The following is a 21,508-nucleotide window of genomic DNA, read 5'->3' as shown; positions in this document are numbered from 1 at the left end:
ACTTGACTTTCCTCATGTATTATACTAAAATCTTGAAAATGATATTGAAAATCACTGTTCCTATCTATTTTATCAACTGTTCATCAAAAATATTGCTAATATTAAACAACAAATTGAAACAACTGCCCTTATTCAGAAAATGAGATAGTATGAATATTCTGTTTGGAGTAAGACAGGCATCTCATTCATTGTCAGATCTATGAGTCCCAAATACAGTAAGTGTTTCTGACTGTTGCCAGTTGACACAATGATTACGTCTTTTATTACAAATAAACTGATTTACAATTATGTTTCTCAATATTATTTTCCAAGGAACTGTGTAAATGTTTCATTGTACATGAATAAAATACATGCAGTTCTCAACTTACAACCAATTGTTCAATGGCCATTCAAAGTTACAATGGCATTGGAAAAAGTAAGTTATGACCAGTTTTCATATTTAACGATTGTTGCAGCATCCCCATGGTCATGTGATCAAAATTTGGGTGCTTGGCAACTGGCATATATTTATGACAGTTGCAATATCCTGGAGTCATATGATCACCATTTATAACCTTCCCAGCTTGCTTCCAGCAGCCAAAGTCAATAGGAAAGCCAGATTTGCTTAATAGCTCCATGATTCAGTTAATAACTGCAGTGATTCGCTTAGCAACTGTGGCAAAAAAGATTGTAAAATGGGGTGCAACTCACTTAACAATTTTCTTGCTTAGCAATGGATATTTTGGGCTCAATTGTGGTCATAAGTTGAGGACTACCTCTAAGCAGACCTTCTACTGTTCTTTGTCAAAGACCTAAATTCTAAGCCACTTCTTACAAAAGTTTGCATGCTTTTTTGGAAGTGAAATACCCTGTTACTCAGGAATAAGCAAAGGTGCGGACTATGGCTTTTGAAACGTCCCTATACAACATGCTTCGGCTTTTCAAGGTATGACAGTGGCTTCTCTCATCTAATACTGTTACAGATTGAGGCATCTCACCGCTTCTGTCAACAGCTGGTTGAAAGACATAGAAACTATTGAATCCTTAGCAGCTCTCCTCAGTTTTGTGCACTTCAGATATCATAGAGTACATTTCCCCTCACTCCAGCTTAAGTGGCTAGGGTTAATGGGAGTCATAACCTTGCTTGCATACCTGGAGGGCACCAAATTGGGAAATATGGCTGTCTAGGTAGGAAAATGTAGAAGCAAAGATAGGAGGACAAAAAGCGGTAGAATATCTGTCTGTTCTAGATGTCTTTAAAACTTCTCTCCCTAAAACAGAGAATTACTAAGGCATCAATCCTATATCCATTTAGCTCCATTAGCAACATATATAGGTGGCGACTAAAATACATAGGAATTGCACTATAAGATCTTTTTTATTCCCATTCCTTTTTCCTCAATTCTTATTTTACAGCGAGATTTAAAACAAAAACAAAAACACTAACTTATAGCCAAGATTAGGAAAAGGAAATGAGCAGTGTTGCCTCAACTAAAAGTATTAGATAAGAACTGTAGCACTCTTTTTCTATAAATATTTGGTATAATCATGTATTGAGAACCTAGTAATGTTTAACCCTTAGTCTTTTTTCTGATATACCATAGTCATTAATAGGTAGTCTTTGTGGTGAGGCTTATTATTAAAATTATGATTATCCTCTTGTAAAGGAGAGTTGTCCCTTCCCTTGTAACTAGAAGCACCTGCAAGATGCAAGATTTAAAACTATAATAATGGGATGAGAAAACTTCAGCAAGTGCTACAAAAATATGGGTAAAAAATCCTAATATCAGTATCAAAAGGTCTGATTTTATTTTATTTTTTAAAGGAGGGCATACTTTGTGTTTTTTAATTATTCCCCTTAATTTTGATTCTGCTGAAAATAGCTGGCAGTGTAATCAGCTTATAATTCTTGGCAAGCCATCCAAATTATAAGCAATCATAGGATATGTCTAATTAATTGTAATGTTGCTATACCAAAAGTATTGTAAACATGTTTCAGGTTATGTAAAACTATTGTCGAACATTTTAAATCCAAGAGTAAACTTTTTGGATAAATGTATTTTTTCCATTTATAAAATGCTTCAAACTGCTTTCTAACAAAACTGGAAACCTATTGCAGTTGTATAATAAACCAGTTTAAGCTTGTAGCAAAAATGTAAACATGTTTTTAACAAATCAAAATTATTACAAGTTGGATAGTAAATGCTAGTAAATATAACCTGCTTCCAGGAAGTTTGTAGCAAATTTTCCCTAACACTCTTATTAATATCAAACATTTCATAAACATACATGTGTAAACCACAAGTTGTCAAACAGATAAATGCATAAGCAAAACTGTTATAAAACCCAAAAAAATTAATTGAAAACAAACCAACAAACTTTATGAATATCTTAATAGATTGGCTAATGTGTAACACGCTATTATGTTCTAGCATCAAACTGCAGGCTCTATAAATTATTATTTCTAGTATGTGGAAATTTTGTAATAAGATGGTTAGGATATCCTACATTATGTTTACTAAAACTTTACATATGGAATCTACACATATTACATTTTACAATTTCAACCTACCTAGTCATATTTTGGACAGAGTGTCAATAACTTAAGCAGGAGTATATTTGAAGTACTTCAGAATCCAAAAATTCTAATCTCACTCTTATCCTGCAAACCTATAACATCTCTTCAGAAGTGTCTTTGAATTAAATAGGATTTACTTCCAGCTAAATGGATATAAATTCTAGCCTTAGTCAAAACATAAAGCCATTATGAAATTGTAGAAAACTTATTTTTAAACAAAGTTTTCAAGTGTTCTGTTATATTTTTATCCGAGATCTAACTTTATAAAGATTTTTTATAATACAGTCTCCAAAATTTTTTAGTTATTGTAATTGGAGCTCATTATAACTTTTAGAAAATCTATTATTGAACATATATTTGTAGACATTGTTTATAGGTTTCCATACAAGGTCTAGTTTTCAAATGTGATAATACAGCAGCATTCAAAAGGTGTATGAAATGATATCCCTTAAAGAAATTTAGTTTTGAACCTATAGTGTAATCAAATAAAGAGGATTAACAGTAGATTTATTTTGAGTCTGGTTGCCAAATTTGACAGATAAACTATTACTATGTAGTAATGCTTTTGAGGGGGAAAAGGCTATTTTTACATAAGGCTCGATTTTCAAACGCATGTCAAATCTGAAATATTTATCTAAATCAGCATAAATTGTTTTGTAAGCTTTGTGGTTGGCTTATAGTAAATCGGTCACTTGTCTCCAATTACTAAGTAAGCATTCTTTCTTTTTTCACACAGTGGGTTAAAAGTGTTTTTTTTGTGTCTTGGAGATTTTTTTTTTCCAAACAGAAATGGCTTTGAGAAAAGAGACAAGCTCACAGATTACCTTCCCTCCCCCCCCCAACAGGCCTATTCAGGGGAGCTTCACCCACACACTCCCATTTGCTTTGGATGGGAGATGGAATGGTTGCCGGAAACGTCGGCCAGCAAGTGAAGGATATCAAGAGGTCTTTATCCCAACTGCTGCATCCACCTCATCTTCAGGTTGCAGTGTGTGCCACTGAGCAATAGGTCTTCGGGGATTGGCCAGCATATCAGACCAATGGCGCAGCTCAGTACCCGTGGCATTGCAGCCTACAAAGATCTTCCCAATGGCCTCGTTTTTGCCTAGTTTGTCGTAATCCAGGACTGTCAGGACAACTTGAACTTTCTATAGAAAGAAAAAAGGTTGGTCATCAGCATGAAAAGCAATTGGAGGGAATGTATGGATTCAACTGCCTTTCTTACCACTGCTGCCCACTGGCAATTTCTGTTTATAACTTCTGTTTTCTCTATCTTGAGTTCCAAACAGAGACGTGTGGCCTAGAGAGGCCAGCTTGCAGGAATAGTGGCAGAGAGGAAAAAAAGATGCTGGCTTGAACCCATCACTTTTCCTCTAAAGCAGCATCTTTCAGCTTCACAATTATCTGAATTTCCAGGACCTTTGGCTTCCAAATAGTTTGATTCTTCAGGTCAAGTGAAAGCTAACCCTAACCCTATCCTGGAACTTTGCAAAAGGTTACAATTCTGAGGGTTTTCATTCCCTAAGACAGTGGTTCTCAACCTTCCTAATGCCGCGACCCCCAACCATGTGGTCGTAAGTCGAGGACTACCTGTATTTCCCTGTGGGCGGGGGCAGGAGGAGGGGCGGGGTTTGCTCGCTCTCATTCTCTCCTCACTTTTTATTTTTCTCTCTCTGACACGCACGCTCCACCTCTCCTGCGGCTGGAGCGCATGCCGGGCAGGCTGAGAGTGCACGCAGGCCGTTGCCCAGCAACCGGCTCGGCCTTGGAGCGCCGCACATGCGGCAGGCAGGCCCAGGCGCTCCTGGGAGGCCATGGCAAGCGGCAGCGATGGCGCAGGCCGACCACAGGCTGGGCCACCAGCTGGCCCAGCCCAAGGGAGGTAAGTCACCCGCCAGGCCCCACGCACGCCAGCTACCGTCCCTGCGCCTGCCGCTGCCCCGCTCCTGGGCAGCCATGGCAAGCAGCAGCGACGGTGCAGGCCAACAACCGGCTGGGCCACCACCTGGCCCAGCCCAAGGGAGGTAAGCTACCGCTGGGCCCCACACGCGCCAGCTACCCTCCCTGCACCCGCCGCTGCCCCGCTAGCCATACCTTGGCCGTCGCCCGTTCGCTGCAGTGGCAGGCAAGCGCAGGCACTCCTGGGCGGCCCTCCCACCCTTGGCCCTCTTTTACTTACATTTAGTAGTTGCTCAGCAGGGAAGGGTTGCTCGCCTTAGCTGCAGACAACTTGCAGCAACGTTTGCCGACTGGGACTTTTGGCGGGCTCAGCAGGGCAGAGACAGCCTGGACAATTCCTATTGGCTTTTGAAAGCCAATAGAATTAGACTCTATTCAAGAGAGTCTATTCTATTGGCATTCAAAAGCCAATAGAATAAAAGGGAGTAGCATAGCTCATGAAAAAGGGTAAACAAACAAACAAACAAAAATGCCGGACTGCGTTTCATAAGGATTCTATGAGGAAAAACTCCAGGACTTTGGCGACCCCCATGAAACGGTCATTCAACCCCAAATGGGGTCGCGACCCACAGGTTGAGAACCGCTGCCCTAAGACAAGCAAATCATAATAACCATAGCAAACTTCATGTCATTCTTTCCCAGTATATTAATTAAGCATTGGGTATATAGACCTTAACTTGAGCAGGATTCCTTAAGAACATAAGATTCTGGGATGTGTTACAAAGAGCTTGGTCTTACAATGTGCAAAACAAACTATCTCGAGATCTTCAAATAAAATGCAAACAATATTCCAGCAATTCCTGTTCTGAAAACGAGTAGTGCCAGTTTTGGACAGATGAAAGTGACTGGAAATAATTGGAGCATATTTTCAAGTGAAATGACATTGCAGGGAAGGAAGATTTACCTGGATTTGTTCAAAAGGCACCTCAAAGCTGAAGGATTCATTATAATAGGGATTCAGTGTATTTTTCTTGATAGTTGTTTTCTTCTTCTTGATACGTTTCCCTCCCTGCATGAGATGGATCTTCACATATGGGTCTGGGATAGGATGACAAAGGAAATAAAAGTATGAAGATGCTTTATGATTCTCTTCTTACTCCCAATATCCTGATGAGAGAATTTAATTTTAAAGTCACTTCTAGGAAAGTAACAAAAGGCAAAATAGTTGTGTTTATGTATGTATTTTTATTGTTGGCCAAAACTAATCTTCACAGCAAGTTTTTAAACGTTCATTGAACAGGCAGACCAAGAAAGAATGCTACACACATTCATTCCTATATGTTGAACAACTGTTGATCCAAATTAAATGAGCTGGCTCACTTCTCTCCCTTTTTTTAAACCCACAACTATGGGAGACCCAGCAGTATTGAATAGGTAAGTGGCCTTTTCTGACCTCCCACCCAGGGACAATCTAAAGTCTAATTCCCATTCCTATTCTTCATATGAATATTACACATATTCACAAGCTCTTGAGAGTTGCATACTTTATTACCTCTCCTCCTCCTCCTCACCTCTTTCCCCATGGGAACGGTTTGCTTTTATAGCCAGGAAAAGTTGAAGCCAGAAATTATGAGAGAATAGCAGGGGATTCAGAGTGCCTCCAAAATGATAATCCAAATGGTATATTAAAATGTTCAGCAATTTAAATTAAGTCTAATGGTTTAATTCTCACCTGAAAGCCCTCCCACATCCATCTTTTTGAGATTTTTGGCTTCTAGCACAATCACTGTCAGTTTCCCAGCCGTAGGGACATATCGGAGTGAAAAACAAATGTCTCCCAACTTCTCGTGCTATAGAAAGAAATGAATAATTACTTCAAAGCTAGGATGGATATTTCTCATAAATATAGATGCAGTTGTCAAGTTCTTGATTACCTTCCAAGAAGATACTTGATTACCCAATAGTTGGGTTATTACTCCAATCATGTGGTAGTTTTCCAAAGAAAAACATTTCTCATTTCTAATATATATAAAAGCCACCAATGCAATTACCTTTCAGTTAGAGCTCTTTATCTAACAAGGTTCTGCACCAGTTCTTACCTCTTCCTTCTCTGCTGACTGCAGATCTCGCCACTCCTCAATCACGTGTGCCAGGTCCACAGTGTTCATGGGGATACGGATCTCACCAATGACATCATGCTTGGAGAAACGGTCAAAATCGTAGAGGGCCATGACGAGAATCTTACCACCAAGTTCTGAATAAGGGACCTAAGTATTAAAGGTAATGGTGGTACAGAATTAAATTGTGTGCACAGTTGTTGGTGGGTGGGGATTAGCGGTGTGAAATAAAGGGAAGTTCCACAATGGATGAGGGGAGACTAGAGCTAAAAAAGGAAGATGGCAGGGTGCATGTAGAAGAAATGTATTTGTGTATTTTTGGAACTTTGGCCAAGAGAAAAGAAACACAAACTTACTTTAAAAGTGAAAGATTCATTAAATGTAGGGTTGAGAGTTTTGCGATGGACTTTGGTTTCAAACTTTTTCTTCTTCTCTGGAAGCAGGAAGACTTTGACATAAGGATCGGAGGTTCCCCCAATGTCCAGCGCTGGGAGGTCAGCAGCTTGTATAATGCCCACAACCAACTGAGAGGGAAGATTTAAGATGAAAATATTCAAACTTAGAAAAATGACTTCCATTGAGGCAAATCATTGGTCTATCAAACTCAGGATTTCTCTTGACAAGCAAGATTTTCCTCAAGCACCTTTAAATATGTCATCACCTTACTTTACCCACAAAATTTAAAAAGAAACTAGATTAAGTTATCTTCTAATTCTAATCTTTCAATATTAACTATAACTTCTCTTGCCTTTTTTTTCTCCCACCCAGTGAGGAGGTAAAGAGAATGTATTTTTTGATAGAAATTGACTACTAAAAGCAGCTATGGTGATAGGAAGAAATGGGAACTTTTCTAATAATTTTTGCTAGGTAGAAGTTGCAAATGCTGGGGTTAGAACCTGGGACTTTCAGTACATAAAATGTATATTATTTTTCTGAACTCCTATAGGACATTTCCTTAACTTTACTTGCACCCTTAATTTCAAATATTGTCAATGGGATAGGATGAAAGGACTGTAATTACTGCAGATAAAGAAAAAAGTTTAATGAAGGTAAGTTGGCCAGCTGTCCTATTATATGGTGAAATAACCCTTCATTTGATAGTATCCTTTGGAAATCTGCTTAGTTCAAGTTTTAAACTAAAAGAAGGATTAGAGACCCTAAAAATGCTCATCCAGAATTCGCAGCAAAAAGGGGACAATGACCTGGTCACCATCTTTCCCATTATAAAAAGATCTATTGTACTTCCATTTACATTATAGTAATTATTTCTCCACATGCATCAATATTTATAAATCAGAATATGCAAATAACGTTCCAGAACTTGTCTTTTCTCGTCAGTGCATTTCTTATTTTCTGGATGATGTTCGAGCAGCTTCCCTAAGCTGACAGGAACACGAAGATCAGTCTGCCGCTATCTAAGCCAAGGCAGGTGTTTGTCTTGCCCACCTGTGTGCTCTGGAAGTCGTAATCAAGAGAGTACTGGAGTTTCCCTAGCTTCTCCTCTGGCTTCTCCACTTCAGATTCCTGTAACAACGATGGATCTAAATCCTCAACCTCTGGTTGCACCTGGAAGGAAGTAAAGAAGGAAATGGTCCAAGTAACCAACAGAAAATCATTAAGAACAAGGTGGATGAAGAACTTCTGCAAGGCCACATGATCTGTTCGCCCTTTCTCATTCTTTATCTAACTTTCAGTCCTCTATATATGGTGTGTTGAGATGTCACATCCCAGAATTTGAATGCCATCCTGCCTGGCAATTCTGATGGTTATAATCCTTGAAAGGCATCAAAGATGAGGAAAAGCTGGTTTACTTTGATCAGATATTATGTGGGCACTCATACAAGCATACAAACTCCACTCAGTGTGAATTTTCCCTTCCATCATACACAAATCTATCAGACAATGCTGATCTTAACAAATGGATGTTATTCAGTTGCCAAACCCTTCAATATTTTAGTGCCTGTTCTCCTGCATGGATGACAAGTTTCCTCTAAATCTGATGAAAAAAAGAGACTTGGTATGAGAGTCTTGGGAGCAAGGAGAAAATTAACTCTGGGACCTGACACGTGGAGGAGGCAAACTAGTATTCCTGCTAACACTGATCAAATGAATTACTGCAATTTATTAAAGGAATCAGAACAAATAAAAGATGGAGGAAGAATTACATTGTCACTAGTAGCATTGCAAATAAAATGCCGGAGAGGATGCTTGGATAAACATTTTGCTTCTCTGATCTCCTCAGAGTCGGCTTGGCTTAACATAAATAGAACTTTCTAGATGCTGGCATTCTAGTCTTTGACTCTATGTTTTTCTTCTGTGACAGAAGAAGCTTTTCTGTAGTGTCTAGCATTCACAAGTTTAACATCTTACAATCACTGCCTTCTGGGCAAAAGAATCCTCAAAATTGAGCTGTATTTCCTATCCTATGAATGTCTTTCAACCTCAGCAACTTATGATGTGTGGAGAATTCTGGGAGATGAAGTCCACACGTCTCGAAACTGCTAGGGTTGAGAAACACTTCTGTCATATTAGGCCTGTTTTTTTCCCCTTGTAAATATAGAACTCCAGTAATTACTGGTTTAAGACTGAGAAAATATTATGAAGAAAGCTTAAACATCTCCTTCTTTTCAGTGGTTTGACCTCTGCAAAAACTCCAACAATTCATGTTCCCAGTTCATCCTTTTGTTTTTACAAATGGATCTGCACTCAGAAAAATCCATGAGTCAGGCGATACTACCTGTTAATGGCAGTTTCCTCTACAATGTTATGATTTCAGTTTTAAGATGGGGAGAAAGGCCAGATTTCCAAGCAAAAAGGTGACCATTCTTCCACCTTGCATCTTCTTTTTCTTCTTGTGCCATATCCGTTATCAGACGTTGGCGATCATGTTGGCGATCCTGTTTTTATCAGCAGCCGCACAAAAAAGTGCTGCTGAATTTTGTCCAAACCAGTCCCTTGCACTGCTTAGTTTTTATTTCCAGTAAGGCTCAGTTTCCTTCCTTCACATTGGATTCTGAATCCAATCTGCTTTATCTCAAGACCACCTCCTTGTGTGACCTCTCACAGAACTCATGTAATTGAAACTATTCTGCTTGAGTCAAGAATCTGTGCTTGACTCTGTGTTTCCAGAGTTTTCCAGAGGGAAAAGGCTTTGGACAGCCTCTTCTCCTCCTCCTCCTCGCTGGAATTGTATTTCTTCATCTTGCCCCCAAATTAGGTTATTGTTTTGTCACTTATTTCAGCAGTTCCATAATGTAATGATACCAGCATTTGATACCTACTCACCCTAGGTCAGGGGTAGGCAACCTTGGCTCTATTATGACTCGTGGACTTCAACTCCCAGAATTCCTGAGCCCTCCCCCTGCTCACCTTATCAATGTAGCTTTTGCCCAACTCCTTCACTTCCTTCATGTTGATCTGTGCCTTGACTTTGTCTTTGCCTTTCTTCCCTTTCTTTTTCTTGCCACAGCATTTTTTAAAAACGCAGAAGCAGCAGCAGAGAAGCAAAAGGCCGGCAACAATAAGAATGGTGGCCAAAGCCCATGGCGGTACTAGAGTGGACACAAAAGGAGAGTAGTGGAAGATTCTGGAGCAAAGAGATTGCCTCGTGTTATATTACTTACTAGTTAAATATGACTTTTCCTAATTATCACTAGGAATATCTAATGGACTTTGGCTGATGTCAGGTTGATCTTAATAGGGTCAGACCTGGTTAATGTATGGATTAGTACTGAGGCAAACACAAGCTCAAGAACTGGCAGCTGTGACTTCACAAAGTTGTATGTATAATAACGATAATCTATTTATTTTAGATGTCAGTGTAAACATCTAGCTGACTGCGTGACTAACTGTTATAATCAATAATAAATTTATTATGAAATTATAGTTCTTAATGTGGCAGAAGGGAGAAATTATTAAACATTTATGGAAGTAATCCCACATTTTATGCACCAATATCTTCTTGTTGATTGAGAAATCAAATGAATCTATAGCAAATATTAGCTATATGATGTGGCTAGAAGTATTGAACACCAAGATCATTCTGTTTAACAGGGAAATGGAGTGAACCATTGCAAGTTATATTTAAATGGTAAAAAGTTACAGCAAGTAAATGAAGTGTTGTATTTTGGTGACTGTATTAATCATAGGAAGATGGATGAGAAATGTTAAGATGTGAAAATGATGACTGAAAGTTAATGGATAGAGGTTGGTCTCCCACAAAGAATGATTTTTTTTTTTTTGACAAAAGAAGTTCTTTGTTGTAAGGAAAAGAGAGGGGTATATTGGAAGAAACATAATCATATGTTATGTGCAGTGGAAATGGAGTATTTAAGAAGTGTCACGTAGGAGCCTGAACAAGGCATGCAAGCCACTTGGTACTGTCCTATAACATTTAATTGGTCATAGCCTGTGCTTTTTCTAACCATGTTTCATGAAAAATGTGCAGTGCTTGAATTGTAAGCCACCCAGAATCATTGACCTAGATGGGAAAAGGAAAGAGAGAGGGGGGGGAGAGGGAGAGGAAGAAAGAAAGAAAAGAAAGAAAAAGAAAGAAAGAAAGAGAGGGAGAGAGGGAGGAAGGAAGGTGGGTGGAAGAAAGGAAAGAAAAAAAGAAGAAAGAAAAAGAAAGAAAGAAAGAAAAGAAAGAAAAAGAGAGTGAAAAGTGATATTGTAACAACTGCACAGCCTGTAGTTTACTTAACTTTGGTGGCCCATGAAAGAACTTTTGTGGAATTACAAAAGATAGCCTTACAAATAATCAGCATAAAAAATAAGACTATGTAAAATAAAATATTGAGAAATCCTGGGTCATTTGATTCAAATAAATCAGCCTTGATAGTTTCAGTTGATCCACCCTCCAGTTTGAAATCTGAGATTGGAAACAGCCTAATTCCACCTACTTGGCAGTTTCCCGAATTTGTTCATGAATTTATCTTTCATGTCTGAAAAAACATTCGCCTTGGTGGGCCTCTCGGTGGCATTGATGGAGGGTTCCAGTTGGGATTCTGTCACTTCTGAATCTATCCTAGCTGACCTCCGTGCTGCATTCATTGTGGAATCTGGAAAGTGAGAATGAAAAGGCAGATAATTTATGTACTTCTCTGGACAATTGCTACAGGTTTAATCTAAATCTTTGAATTTTTTTCATCTTTTAAAATTAAATAATGCAATCTAAGAGGGAAGTGTCTTTACAACAGCATCTTCTCCCTGTTCCTCATGACCTTTTTTTCTTTCTCTCTTGAAATGAAGTTTTTTATTTCCCCCTGTTTCTATAGAAGGGGGAAACAGAAAACAAGAAGAGGTAATGTTTGTCAGGATTTTTTTTTTTACATGATTAAGAGGTCTGGAGGTTCTTCTGTTCTCTGTTTTCTTCTCATGATTTCCTGTCAATGGTCCAGTAAACCAAGGTATGTTTGAAACCCAAAACACTGAAATATCTCCTAGCATTATATTTGAACTGGCTTGTAAAATTAAAAAAAAAAAAAGATCAATCCAGATGGTTTTTAAAGTATTGACTTTAGATCAGCGGTTCTCAACCTATGGGTCGCGACCCCATTTGGGGTCGATCGACCATTTTTCGGGGGTCGCCAAAGGCGGCGATCTGCCATTTTCTCCCCTCGGGGCGTCGCCGCGCATGCACGCCGCGCATGCCCCCCCTGCGTGTGCGCACCGCGCATGGGGGCGGTGCCCCCATGCGTGCGCCACCGCGCATGCGCATAACGTTTGTGTGATGGGGGTCGCCATCACACAAACGTTGAGAACCACTCTTTAGATTCAGGCAGTCCTCAACTTATGACAGTTCATTTAGTGCAGGGATAGGCAACCTTGGCTCTTTTATGACTCGTGGACTTCAACTCCTAGAATTCCTAAGCCAGCATGGCTCAGCTTGGAAACCTCCCTTTCCCCTCAGCGTGGCTGGCTCAGGAATTCTGGGAGTTGATGTCCACGAGTCATAAAAGAGCCAAGGTTGCCTACCCCTGAGTTAGTGATTGTTCAAAGTTACAATGGCATTGGAAAAAGTGACATGACCGTTTTTCACACTTACGAACATTGCGGCATCCCCATGGTCAAATCTCAGATGCTGGGCAACTGACTCATATTTATGATGACTACACAGTCCAGGGGTCACATGATCACTTTTTTAAATTTTCTGATGAGCCAGGTCAATGGGGAAGCCAGATTCACGTAACAACCGTGTTACTAACTTAACAATTGCAGTGATTCACTTAACAACGTTGGCAAAGAAAAGTAGTAAAATAGGGCAAAACTCACTTAACAGATGTCTCACTTAGCAACATAAATTTTCCATTGTGGTCTTAAGTCGAGGACTACTGTACCTACTTTACCTCCTTATGTGACCTGGTCCTAAATTTCTAACTGAAGCAATTATAATAGAACATAGGAGCAAAGCAACAGAGGAAAGAGGACTGAGTTTCACCTTGTGGTTTTTCCCCCCAAACTTGCATTCTGACAATAACACCCAAAACCTTTTATCGCTTCTAGCTTTTGTACCAAGAAGTATTCTGCTGATAAGAATGTAATATTCTCAAGGACCATGAAAGTCTTGGGTTTAATCCATGTTCAGCTCTTGTGGCCCTCTCTCGTTTTACAGTGAGGTTTATATAATCTCACTTTTGACATTCTTCTAAGAATTCAAGAGATCCTTTAGATGAAGTTAGACATATCCATTATTTGCTCCAAGCCACTAGGGCAACACATCTAAAGCAGCAACTTCATATTACATTGTGCACAACACACAGGTATTCCCCAACACAAAGGGCCTTTCAAATAAAGCCAATTGACATTCCCGTCATCCTTAGCGCTGGTTGCAGAGGATGGGTTTTATCAACACATCTAAAAGACACCAAGTTGGGGATGTTTATCGCAGTAAGTTTTATTTTCACCTGCTTCTTTTTAGTTCATGCCCAATGTTTCTTCCTTTTGGCTTCATTTTCCATTAATTATTGCTCCAATTCATTCCTCTCTCACCCCTCCTGATTTAAGTTGAGTTCTAATCAGCTCCTGCTGTCTGTTTCTAAGGCAGAGGTCCCCAGTCTTTTGGATACCAGGGACTGGTTTTGTGGAGAGAGATTTTTCCGTGGACCGGAGGGTGTGTGGTTTTGTGTGCTGCCTGCATCTCTTGGATGGGGCTTTGCTTGTTTGTGTGGACTGATTGCTGGCATTCCACAGCCCTGTACTGGTCCACAGACCGGGGGTTGGGGACCCCTGTTCTAAGGGACATACATTTGCTCCTCTCATTGTTGGCCAGATCACTGGACCTACCAAGTTTCAGGGAGCTTAGGAACTGTTCATTTTATAGCCAATTTTAAAAAGGAGACAGCCTTTAATTCAGCTTAGTAGAGCTTTCCAACTCATCAGCTGGCCCTGGTTTCTCTCTCTCATCCTCCCACGATGACCTTTCCATGATCTGTACACTGTGCTTCATGCTGTTCATTCAGTCCAAACGTAATTTGCTTTACGTAAGCAAATTAAAGTAAACAGGAAGGAATGGCAGGAGAGGAGAGAATTATTAGCACAGATGAGACATCTGACTTGTCCCATTCAGTTTTCCTCTTCCACTCTAACTATAAAAGCGAATGGAGCTTATTTTTTTTTTCTCTCTCTCTCTCTCTCCCTTTCTGCTCTACCACAACCACCCCAAAAGACCGCACTGAATTCAACCCCCTCTACTTGTTTGCCAGCTCACCTCTCAACCTACTCAACCAGTCTGCTCCTTGACCTCATCTGTCCAAAGAGATCTTTCCTGGTACACTATTTCAGCCTATATCCGAGTTGCAGCCCGGCATGTAGAAAACCACATGACAGAATAAATTATCCATGACTAGTTATGCTTTTTATTGACCTTTAAAAAAAATTAAACAATCCCTATTTGTTATTTGGAGCAGTACAATCTGTGATACAGATTTACCCATCTCTTCTTTGTGAGCACATAAATGCATTGCCTCGAGCATAAACGTGTCTCAAGATTGGCACGTTTTAAATCAATGGTCTGGCGCCAATACATCCATTCATTTGCTAAATGGAAGCCCTTCAAGCTTCTGATTACATTCCAAGCAAGCCCAGATGTATGTTTCCCCTGTGGTTTGTCTATACAACATACACATCCAATTTCAATCATTTAGTTCACTTCTCTTCCACTGGTTTATTTCAATTGTCTTACAAGCTTCCTCAAAGTATTCCAGTCCTTGTATTGCCCATTTTGATTTAGTCTTGTTCCACTGTTATATTGCAACAGAATGTCCAAGATTATCACAGCTATGCATGTCATGAAGACCATGTCTAGCCCAACTGCTCATTGATCCTTCGTCATGCTAAAAGATGCCAGGAAAACCGGAAAAAGTTTAAAAGGAGACACTCTGGTATTAGAGCTTTTTAGCAGGTGTTTCAGGAAAAGTGAAAGCTCAGGTTCACTGGAAAGAGTGGAATTGCTATTTTTCGAAAAAGCAACTGTAGTATATTTCTGTGATGGAAGACAGATGCCTTCATGGTCTGAAAGGAACATTCAGACTTCCAGAAACATGCCTGCAGCTATTCAGCAATTTTGAGGCCGGAGATCTCATAAAGAACAGAAGGGTCAAAGGCAACAGAAGAGACAGCAACGGGCAAGTCTATTGTCTCTATATAATTAGTTAAGCCAAAAATCTGACAGATGAGTGGAGAGCAAGCTTTGTCTAGCTAACGTGAAGTTAACAGAATTTTTCCATGCTAGGCAGGAGGGAATAATTACATTAAACAAGTATCTTGTTAATAGAGAAGTAAAAATAAAAAGAACATAAAAATAAGCAATAAAAGACACACACACATGCAAACACACAAAACTAGAGTGCCTTCGTTTTGAAGCCCCAGGGGATGAGAGATGGGCAAGGATGGGAAGCTGGAAGGTGGATCTCTCTCTGTCCGTCCAGACTCTCCTAGGACAGAGGTCCCCAACCTTTTGGGCACTAGAGACCGGTTCTGTGGAGAGAGGTTTTTCTGCAGATCGGAGGGTGCATGTTTTTGTGTGCTGCCTGCACCCCTTGGATGGGACTTTGCTTGTTTGTGCGGACTGGTTGCTGACATGCCACGGCCCAGTACAGGTCCAGGACTGGGGGTTGGGGACCCCTGTCCTAGGAGAACAAACTTTCTTAGGCCATGTGCAACACACGGGCTCTTCCCATCTCCTCCAGATTTGTCTCTTCCAGAGCTTGTTTCCCAAAATGTACGTGTCTCAAGCCAAGAGGTCAATAGATTCGTTTCCTTGGGGTTCTTTTCCTTGGGGTTGACCAGACAGCTTGGGGTCAGCTGCCTGGATAGTTTTCAGCCAGATTTCAAAGCCTTTTATGTGTCAACAATGTAGATCTCTGGAAAAGATAGTCCAAGCCTGGCTTGGCAGTAAGAGGGGGGGGGGGGTTAATTTCAATGGTTTGATTGAAGGTGTGATGGGAATGTGCTGACTTAAAAAGGTCTTGGGCAGATGCATGGGAAGGATACCTCAATACAGGTAATCCTGAACTTACAACCACACTTGTGCCCAACATTGCCGTCGCTAAGTGAGACAATTGTTAAGTGAGCTTTGCCCAATTTCACGACCTTTCTTGCCACAATCGTTAAAGGACTGGACTAGAAGATTGGACTAGAAGACCTCCAAGGTCCCTTCTAGCTCTATTCTGATTCTGATTCAGAATCCGTAAAGCAAGCAAAGAGCAATTTTGGAAAATAGAAAGATTTTCTAATATAAGCTCACTATAAACAATAACTCAAATCTGAACAATTTAAGTTTAACTTCTAAATTATTGTTGATACACACTGGATAACTGAGAAGGGCAAAGAATACCCAAAAATGTCATGATGAAGCATTATGAAGATGATAAAAAAGGCTTTTGATTGTGTTGATCATAACAAGCTGTGAAATGTGTTTAGAAAAATGGGGATCTCTGAATATTTCATTGTCCTCATATTCTCATCTTTCCTATTACCTACTCTTACTGGCATCTTATGATTATCACTTGTTGGTTGTATCTTATGATTTATGATTGTATCTTATGATTTATGATTTATCACTTTGTTGCTTGAATGTACACTAACTTATGCACTGAAGACAAATTCCTTGTGTGTCCAATCATAACTGGCCAATAAAGAATATTCTATTCTATTCTATTCTATTCTATTCTATTCTATTCTATTCTATTCTATTCTATTCTATTCTTACAAATATATGGATCAGAAAGCCAGAATACAGACAAAATTACAACTGATGAAATGTATTTGCTCCAGGTTGGCAAATATATTCTCCTTTATTTATTCAGTTTATATGCTGAAAATGTTTTAAGGGAAGTGGGATAAGAAGATGAGTGTGGTTTTAAAACTGAGGGAAAAAACACCAATAACTTTGCTATATAGATGACATTACTTTTACAGCCATAAATATAAAGATTCTGCAAGCTCTAGTAATAAAAGTCAAGGAGTAAAGGTGAAAAATGGGACTATAAAAAATCCAGACTAACAACAGCAGGTATAACATCCAGCCCTAGAATTGACAAGGACGATATTGAAGTAATAATAATAATAAAGTTGGAAGGGACCTTGGAGGTCATCAAGTCCAATCCCCTGCTCAGGCAGGTAACCCTATACCATTTCAGACAAATGGCTGTCCAGTTTCTTCTTAAAAACTTCCAGTGTTGGAGCATTCACCGCTTCTGGAGGCAGGTTGTTCCATTGAATATTACTTGGTAGACCAGCCATGAAGGTCATGGAAAAGATACACAGATGCTCTAATGCAGGGGTGTCCAATCTTGGCAACTTTAAATCTTGTGGACTTCAACTACTAGAATTCACCAGCCAGCATCTTTACATTTTTGGTTGTTAGACTAATGCCATGGCAGTTAAAGCCCATAGGTCTTGAAGTTGCTAAGGATGGACACCCCTGCTGTAATGTGTCTTTACCTACAAAGATCAGAATACTGCAAGCAACGGCATTCACTGTGACACTTTATGGAAACAAAAGTTGGATTTTGAAGAAGCTGGAAAAAAATAACGATGCTTTTGATGTTGGGAAAAGCTTCTGAGAATACCATGGATAGCAAAAACAAACTGCTTATAGAACAAATCAATCCAGAGAGACCAGACTCATATTAAACCCCTTTAGACACACTATGCAGAAACCTAGCTCTTTGGAGAAGGCTTTAATGCAGGGAATGGTGGAAAGAAAGAAAAGAACAGGATGACCAACAGCGAGGTGGGTGGACTCAGTTACTGTGACAATGTGTGCACCATTGGAAGTCCTGAAGGACCAGTTAACGACCAACAAATCACCATGGAGAAAAAAATATCTGTGTGGTTGCTAAGACTCAAAAGTGACTTGAGGGCACTAGAAATAGTCTATTTCTAAACAGACTTTTCTATTTATGAATAGACTATTCATAAAATGGTTGTGTTCCATTAGCCAATTCTTGTTGATTGCCTAGTTTATTGCCATTAAAAAGGTTATTCCATAATACATATTTTCTGTCTTTAGGTCAGTGCTCCCCAACCTTCTGGCATGGTGCCCTGGTGAGGGGAGGGGGGAAGGGAATGGCAGCTGTGTGCATGAGCCCGCGCACAAGCCTGTGCAATTCCATTTGTGTAAGTGGCGGGCATGCATGTGCTGCTTCCACAAATAGAACTTTGCATGTTAACACAAGTGGAGCTGCACGCACAGACCTGCTCCCCAGCTGCTTGCCCAGCCCGGTTGGGGACCCCTCCTTTAGGTGATCTACCCTTGAAATTTTACTTCAAAATTCTTCCCCCCCCCAATGTATTCCTTTTCTAAATTGTGCTTTCCAATGTATTCCATGCTCCATACATGAGCTCACATATCATACTATGCTATAAACCGTGCTTAACAAATCACAATGGCTAAGTTCACACTACTTGCCAGACTGAACCATAACTTAGTAATAACTTAGTGGAGTAGGCAAGTTCAGAAGGCAAGGACTTGCATGTAAAGAAATGCATCTCCATCCCCCAACTGCACCATAGCATATGTGTGTGCACACATGTGGATGTCGATGTATAACATTTGTTTGTATTAGCAGACCATCTTTCCTAAGAGACGTAAATCACAACTTGAATCTGTTACTGGATTTTGATGTATAATCACAGATGCGTTCTTTCTTTGACATTTCTGCTATTGTTTCTAGCTTGGGTTTAAGTGCTATATCTGCAGCGTTTCAAAACCATGACAGTTGAAAAGGAAGGCGAACACATCAGGAACTGACCAAACAAACCATCATTGGTTTGCCTAACTACCAAATTGTGGCTGGGCTCACAGAACATGCTAAGCCAGAAGACAGTTTGTTTCTTTGTTTCTGTGTTAGCTTTTTGTGTGAATGTTGACATTGTAGTTTGTAAATCATGGCTTAGTACTTATTATTACACCTGCTTGACAGCCTGGATTCCTTAAGAAAGCAGTGGCTAAAGCATTGACTTAGCATGAGATGAGACAAGAAAGCAATATTTAAAAACTGAACATAAAAAAGCCTTCTCCGTTGCTGAGTATGGGAGTAAAATCAGTGGATAGGAATGGTGTGGAAGCAGATTTTGGCTCAGTATTAAAAGAAATGCCTAAGGTATTTTGGCAGCAGAACAGATTGAGTCTTCTCCACTGGAGATAATTAAGCAGATGCCGGATAGTTTTCTGTCAAGGATACCATGAATTCATTCTGAATTATAAATCCCATACTGAGCAAAAGGCTAGACTTAATGACCTACATGGTCCCTGCCAAGTCTGCCAGCCTATTGTTCTAGTTTTTTCATTGTCATGCTAATTTATTAAATATAAGATCAGAATGGGAAAAAAGGTTGTGTTCCACTATATAGGACTCATCAGCATTTTGCGCCCCTCTCGTTTTAGTACAAGCTAAGCCAAAATCTCTGTTTTACACTAAAGGAGCATCAGATGAGACAGCATTGGGTTAGCAGAACTAAGAGATGTCTGAGACTTGTGCCAGGGAAGTGGCAATGCAACGAAGAATGTGCCTTACAAATATATTTGGAGAAATACTTTAATATGATAGTGAGGACCTTTGTACTGTTCTTTAACGCACTAAATCAAATTGAATTGAATAGAGTAGCGAGGGCCCACTATTACGGTAAGGACAGCTGTAGCTACATAAATCAATGACATGGATAAAGCAACAAAAATCAAAAACCAATTCCACTTGTTTTCTCTGATATTGCAGACTTCTCCCAGATTTGCCTTCAAAATTATCTCAGAGTGTGAGACTGAGGGCAAGGCTAAATTGAAAACCAAACAAAATGACGGCATGAAAATGAGGAAACAAATAATATTTGTTTGAACAACGGCTGTTTTCTCCACAAGAGCAGGTGTGGTGGGGCTACAATACTCCTGAGTGGTTTCTTCCTTTCTCTTGTGTGTGCAAGCACTCAAACACATCTCTTTCGCATAGCTTCTCTCTATTACGGCAAGCCAACGTGCCTCGGGAAAGCAGCTGGAACGAGGGGGAAGGCACGTTGGAAGAAAGGAAGATGCAACGGCCACGGCTCTCTGGTTTACAAAATGTAGAAGCCACTAATTGGATGCAACATCTCTCTGGACATTTAACAGAAGAGCAGCAAATAGAACAAATGAATTAATTAAATAAATAAATTAAACCAACAAGCAAACTTCAAGAAGGCGGGTGCCGCAGTCCCAGGTGATGAGGAAGCGGCTTCAAATAATAGCGGGGGACGGTGCTCAGAATTTCAGGACCTTGGACAGAGGTCCCGCCCAACCAGATTATTATTATACAAGGTTCCCTTAAATTCCTCTCCTCCTAAATTCTCTCTCCTACCCTCCTCCTTTTTAAACTAAATCCTACAGATCCACCACATCCTCTATCTCCTTTGATTCCATTTCTTTCCAAAGCACAGACTCTAGCTCCTGACCACATCATGTCCACCATTAATTCAGTAATAGACATTCCTCCCCCCCGCAGCTTCTTGGTTTGACAAATTGCTCAGAAAGACATTCTTCTCTTTCTTTTGCCCCCCTCCATCTCCTCCCTGCCCCCCTTCCCCAGGGACCTTTAACATGGGTATGATTTCCATCCTGAATAATTAACAAGGGACAACAGATCTGGGTGCAAAGGACCAGAAAACTCAAGGGGACAGCTAATTCAGATTATCCACAGTGCGTGCTTGTCTCCATTTCAACCAATCAAACTGGCAGATCTATTTCTTCATCTTGGATGGCCACATTCGTCTCCTGCCAAATAGGACAGGACAGACTCAGGACCTTATAATAAACATTACAAAGAAGAATCTTGCTCTCATCATTGCTCCTGTAAAAGTAGGAACATATCAGCAATATTTCAACTTGAGGCACTTGGCTTCCTTTTTACTTCTCTCAGCATCTACTCCATCCCCAAATTCTGTCTAGGTTCAAAGGAGGCTGTGGATGAAGGCTATGGTCTGTCTCTCAGCACCTATCACTTGACTTGCTCTGCTATCTGCATTGATGGCAGGTGCTGCTGATCCATTGATTGATTTTTGCAAATGTGGTGTATTTATATGCTACATCCTGTTCCATATAAAAAAACCCAAACAAATTCAAAGCCAATAAATAAATAATGAAACAGGATTTATTTCCTGAGAGCTCCATTGTTGATGCTTCCAAATACAGGTAGTCCTTGACTTACAACAGTTTGTTTAATGATCGGTCAAAGTTACAACAGTACTAAAAATGTGACTTATGGCCATTTTTGACACTTTGAAAAGCAGCCTCTGCATAAAAACATATAAGGAAGATGGCATAGAACAAGACAGGAGCACCAGAGCCCATGCTGACGTAGTAGCAGCTGCCCCTTTTGCAGTCAGTTCCACTCGGTTCTCTCCATTTGGTATTTCTAGGGGCATAATGGTGGCTTAACCATACATGAAGGAAACCTAACCAGTT

General features: G+C 40.0%; 1 protein-coding gene and 1 long non-coding RNA gene across 5 annotated transcripts in view; one reads left to right on the top strand and one right to left on the bottom strand.

The window, feature by feature from the left end:
* Positions 1-637: 637 nt before the first annotated feature.
* SYT5 (synaptotagmin 5) overlaps positions 638-21,508 on the bottom strand; it is a 40,347-nt gene continuing 19,476 nt past the window's right edge. For all 3 annotated transcript variants that reach the window (XM_039335189.1, XM_039335192.1, XM_039335191.1), the window contains exons 2-9: positions 11,475-11,633; positions 9,943-10,124; positions 8,020-8,139; positions 6,930-7,097; positions 6,556-6,723; positions 6,189-6,306; positions 5,421-5,554; positions 638-3,705 (exon numbers count right to left, since the gene is read on the bottom strand). In XM_039335189.1, the coding sequence (XP_039191123.1) occupies positions 3,496-3,705; positions 5,421-5,554; positions 6,189-6,306; positions 6,556-6,723; positions 6,930-7,097; positions 8,020-8,139; positions 9,943-10,124; positions 11,475-11,633 (1,259 nt within the window). In that variant the 3' untranslated portion in view covers positions 638-3,495. The remainder of the gene's footprint in view (positions 3,706-5,420; positions 5,555-6,188; positions 6,307-6,555; positions 6,724-6,929; positions 7,098-8,019; positions 8,140-9,942; positions 10,125-11,474; positions 11,634-21,508) is intronic.
* LOC120304513 lies at positions 3,584-10,458 on the top strand. 2 transcript variants are annotated; one of them, XR_005555735.1, is made up of 3 exons: positions 3,584-3,722; positions 6,580-6,736; positions 10,043-10,458. It is a non-coding gene; the product is annotated as an uncharacterized LOC120304513 (long non-coding RNA). The 2 variants fall into 2 exon arrangements; XR_005555736.1 differs by having other exon boundaries at positions 7,912-10,458.

This window comes from Crotalus tigris, unplaced genomic scaffold (assembly GCF_016545835.1).
Source record: "Crotalus tigris isolate CLP2741 ecotype Arizona unplaced genomic scaffold, ASM1654583v1 scf7180000017639.5415321, whole genome shotgun sequence".
Lineage (NCBI taxonomy): Eukaryota > Metazoa > Chordata > Lepidosauria > Squamata > Viperidae > Crotalus > Crotalus tigris.
The sequence above is the reverse complement of the archived record's forward strand: the minus strand, read 5'-3'. Positions and strand labels throughout refer to the sequence as shown.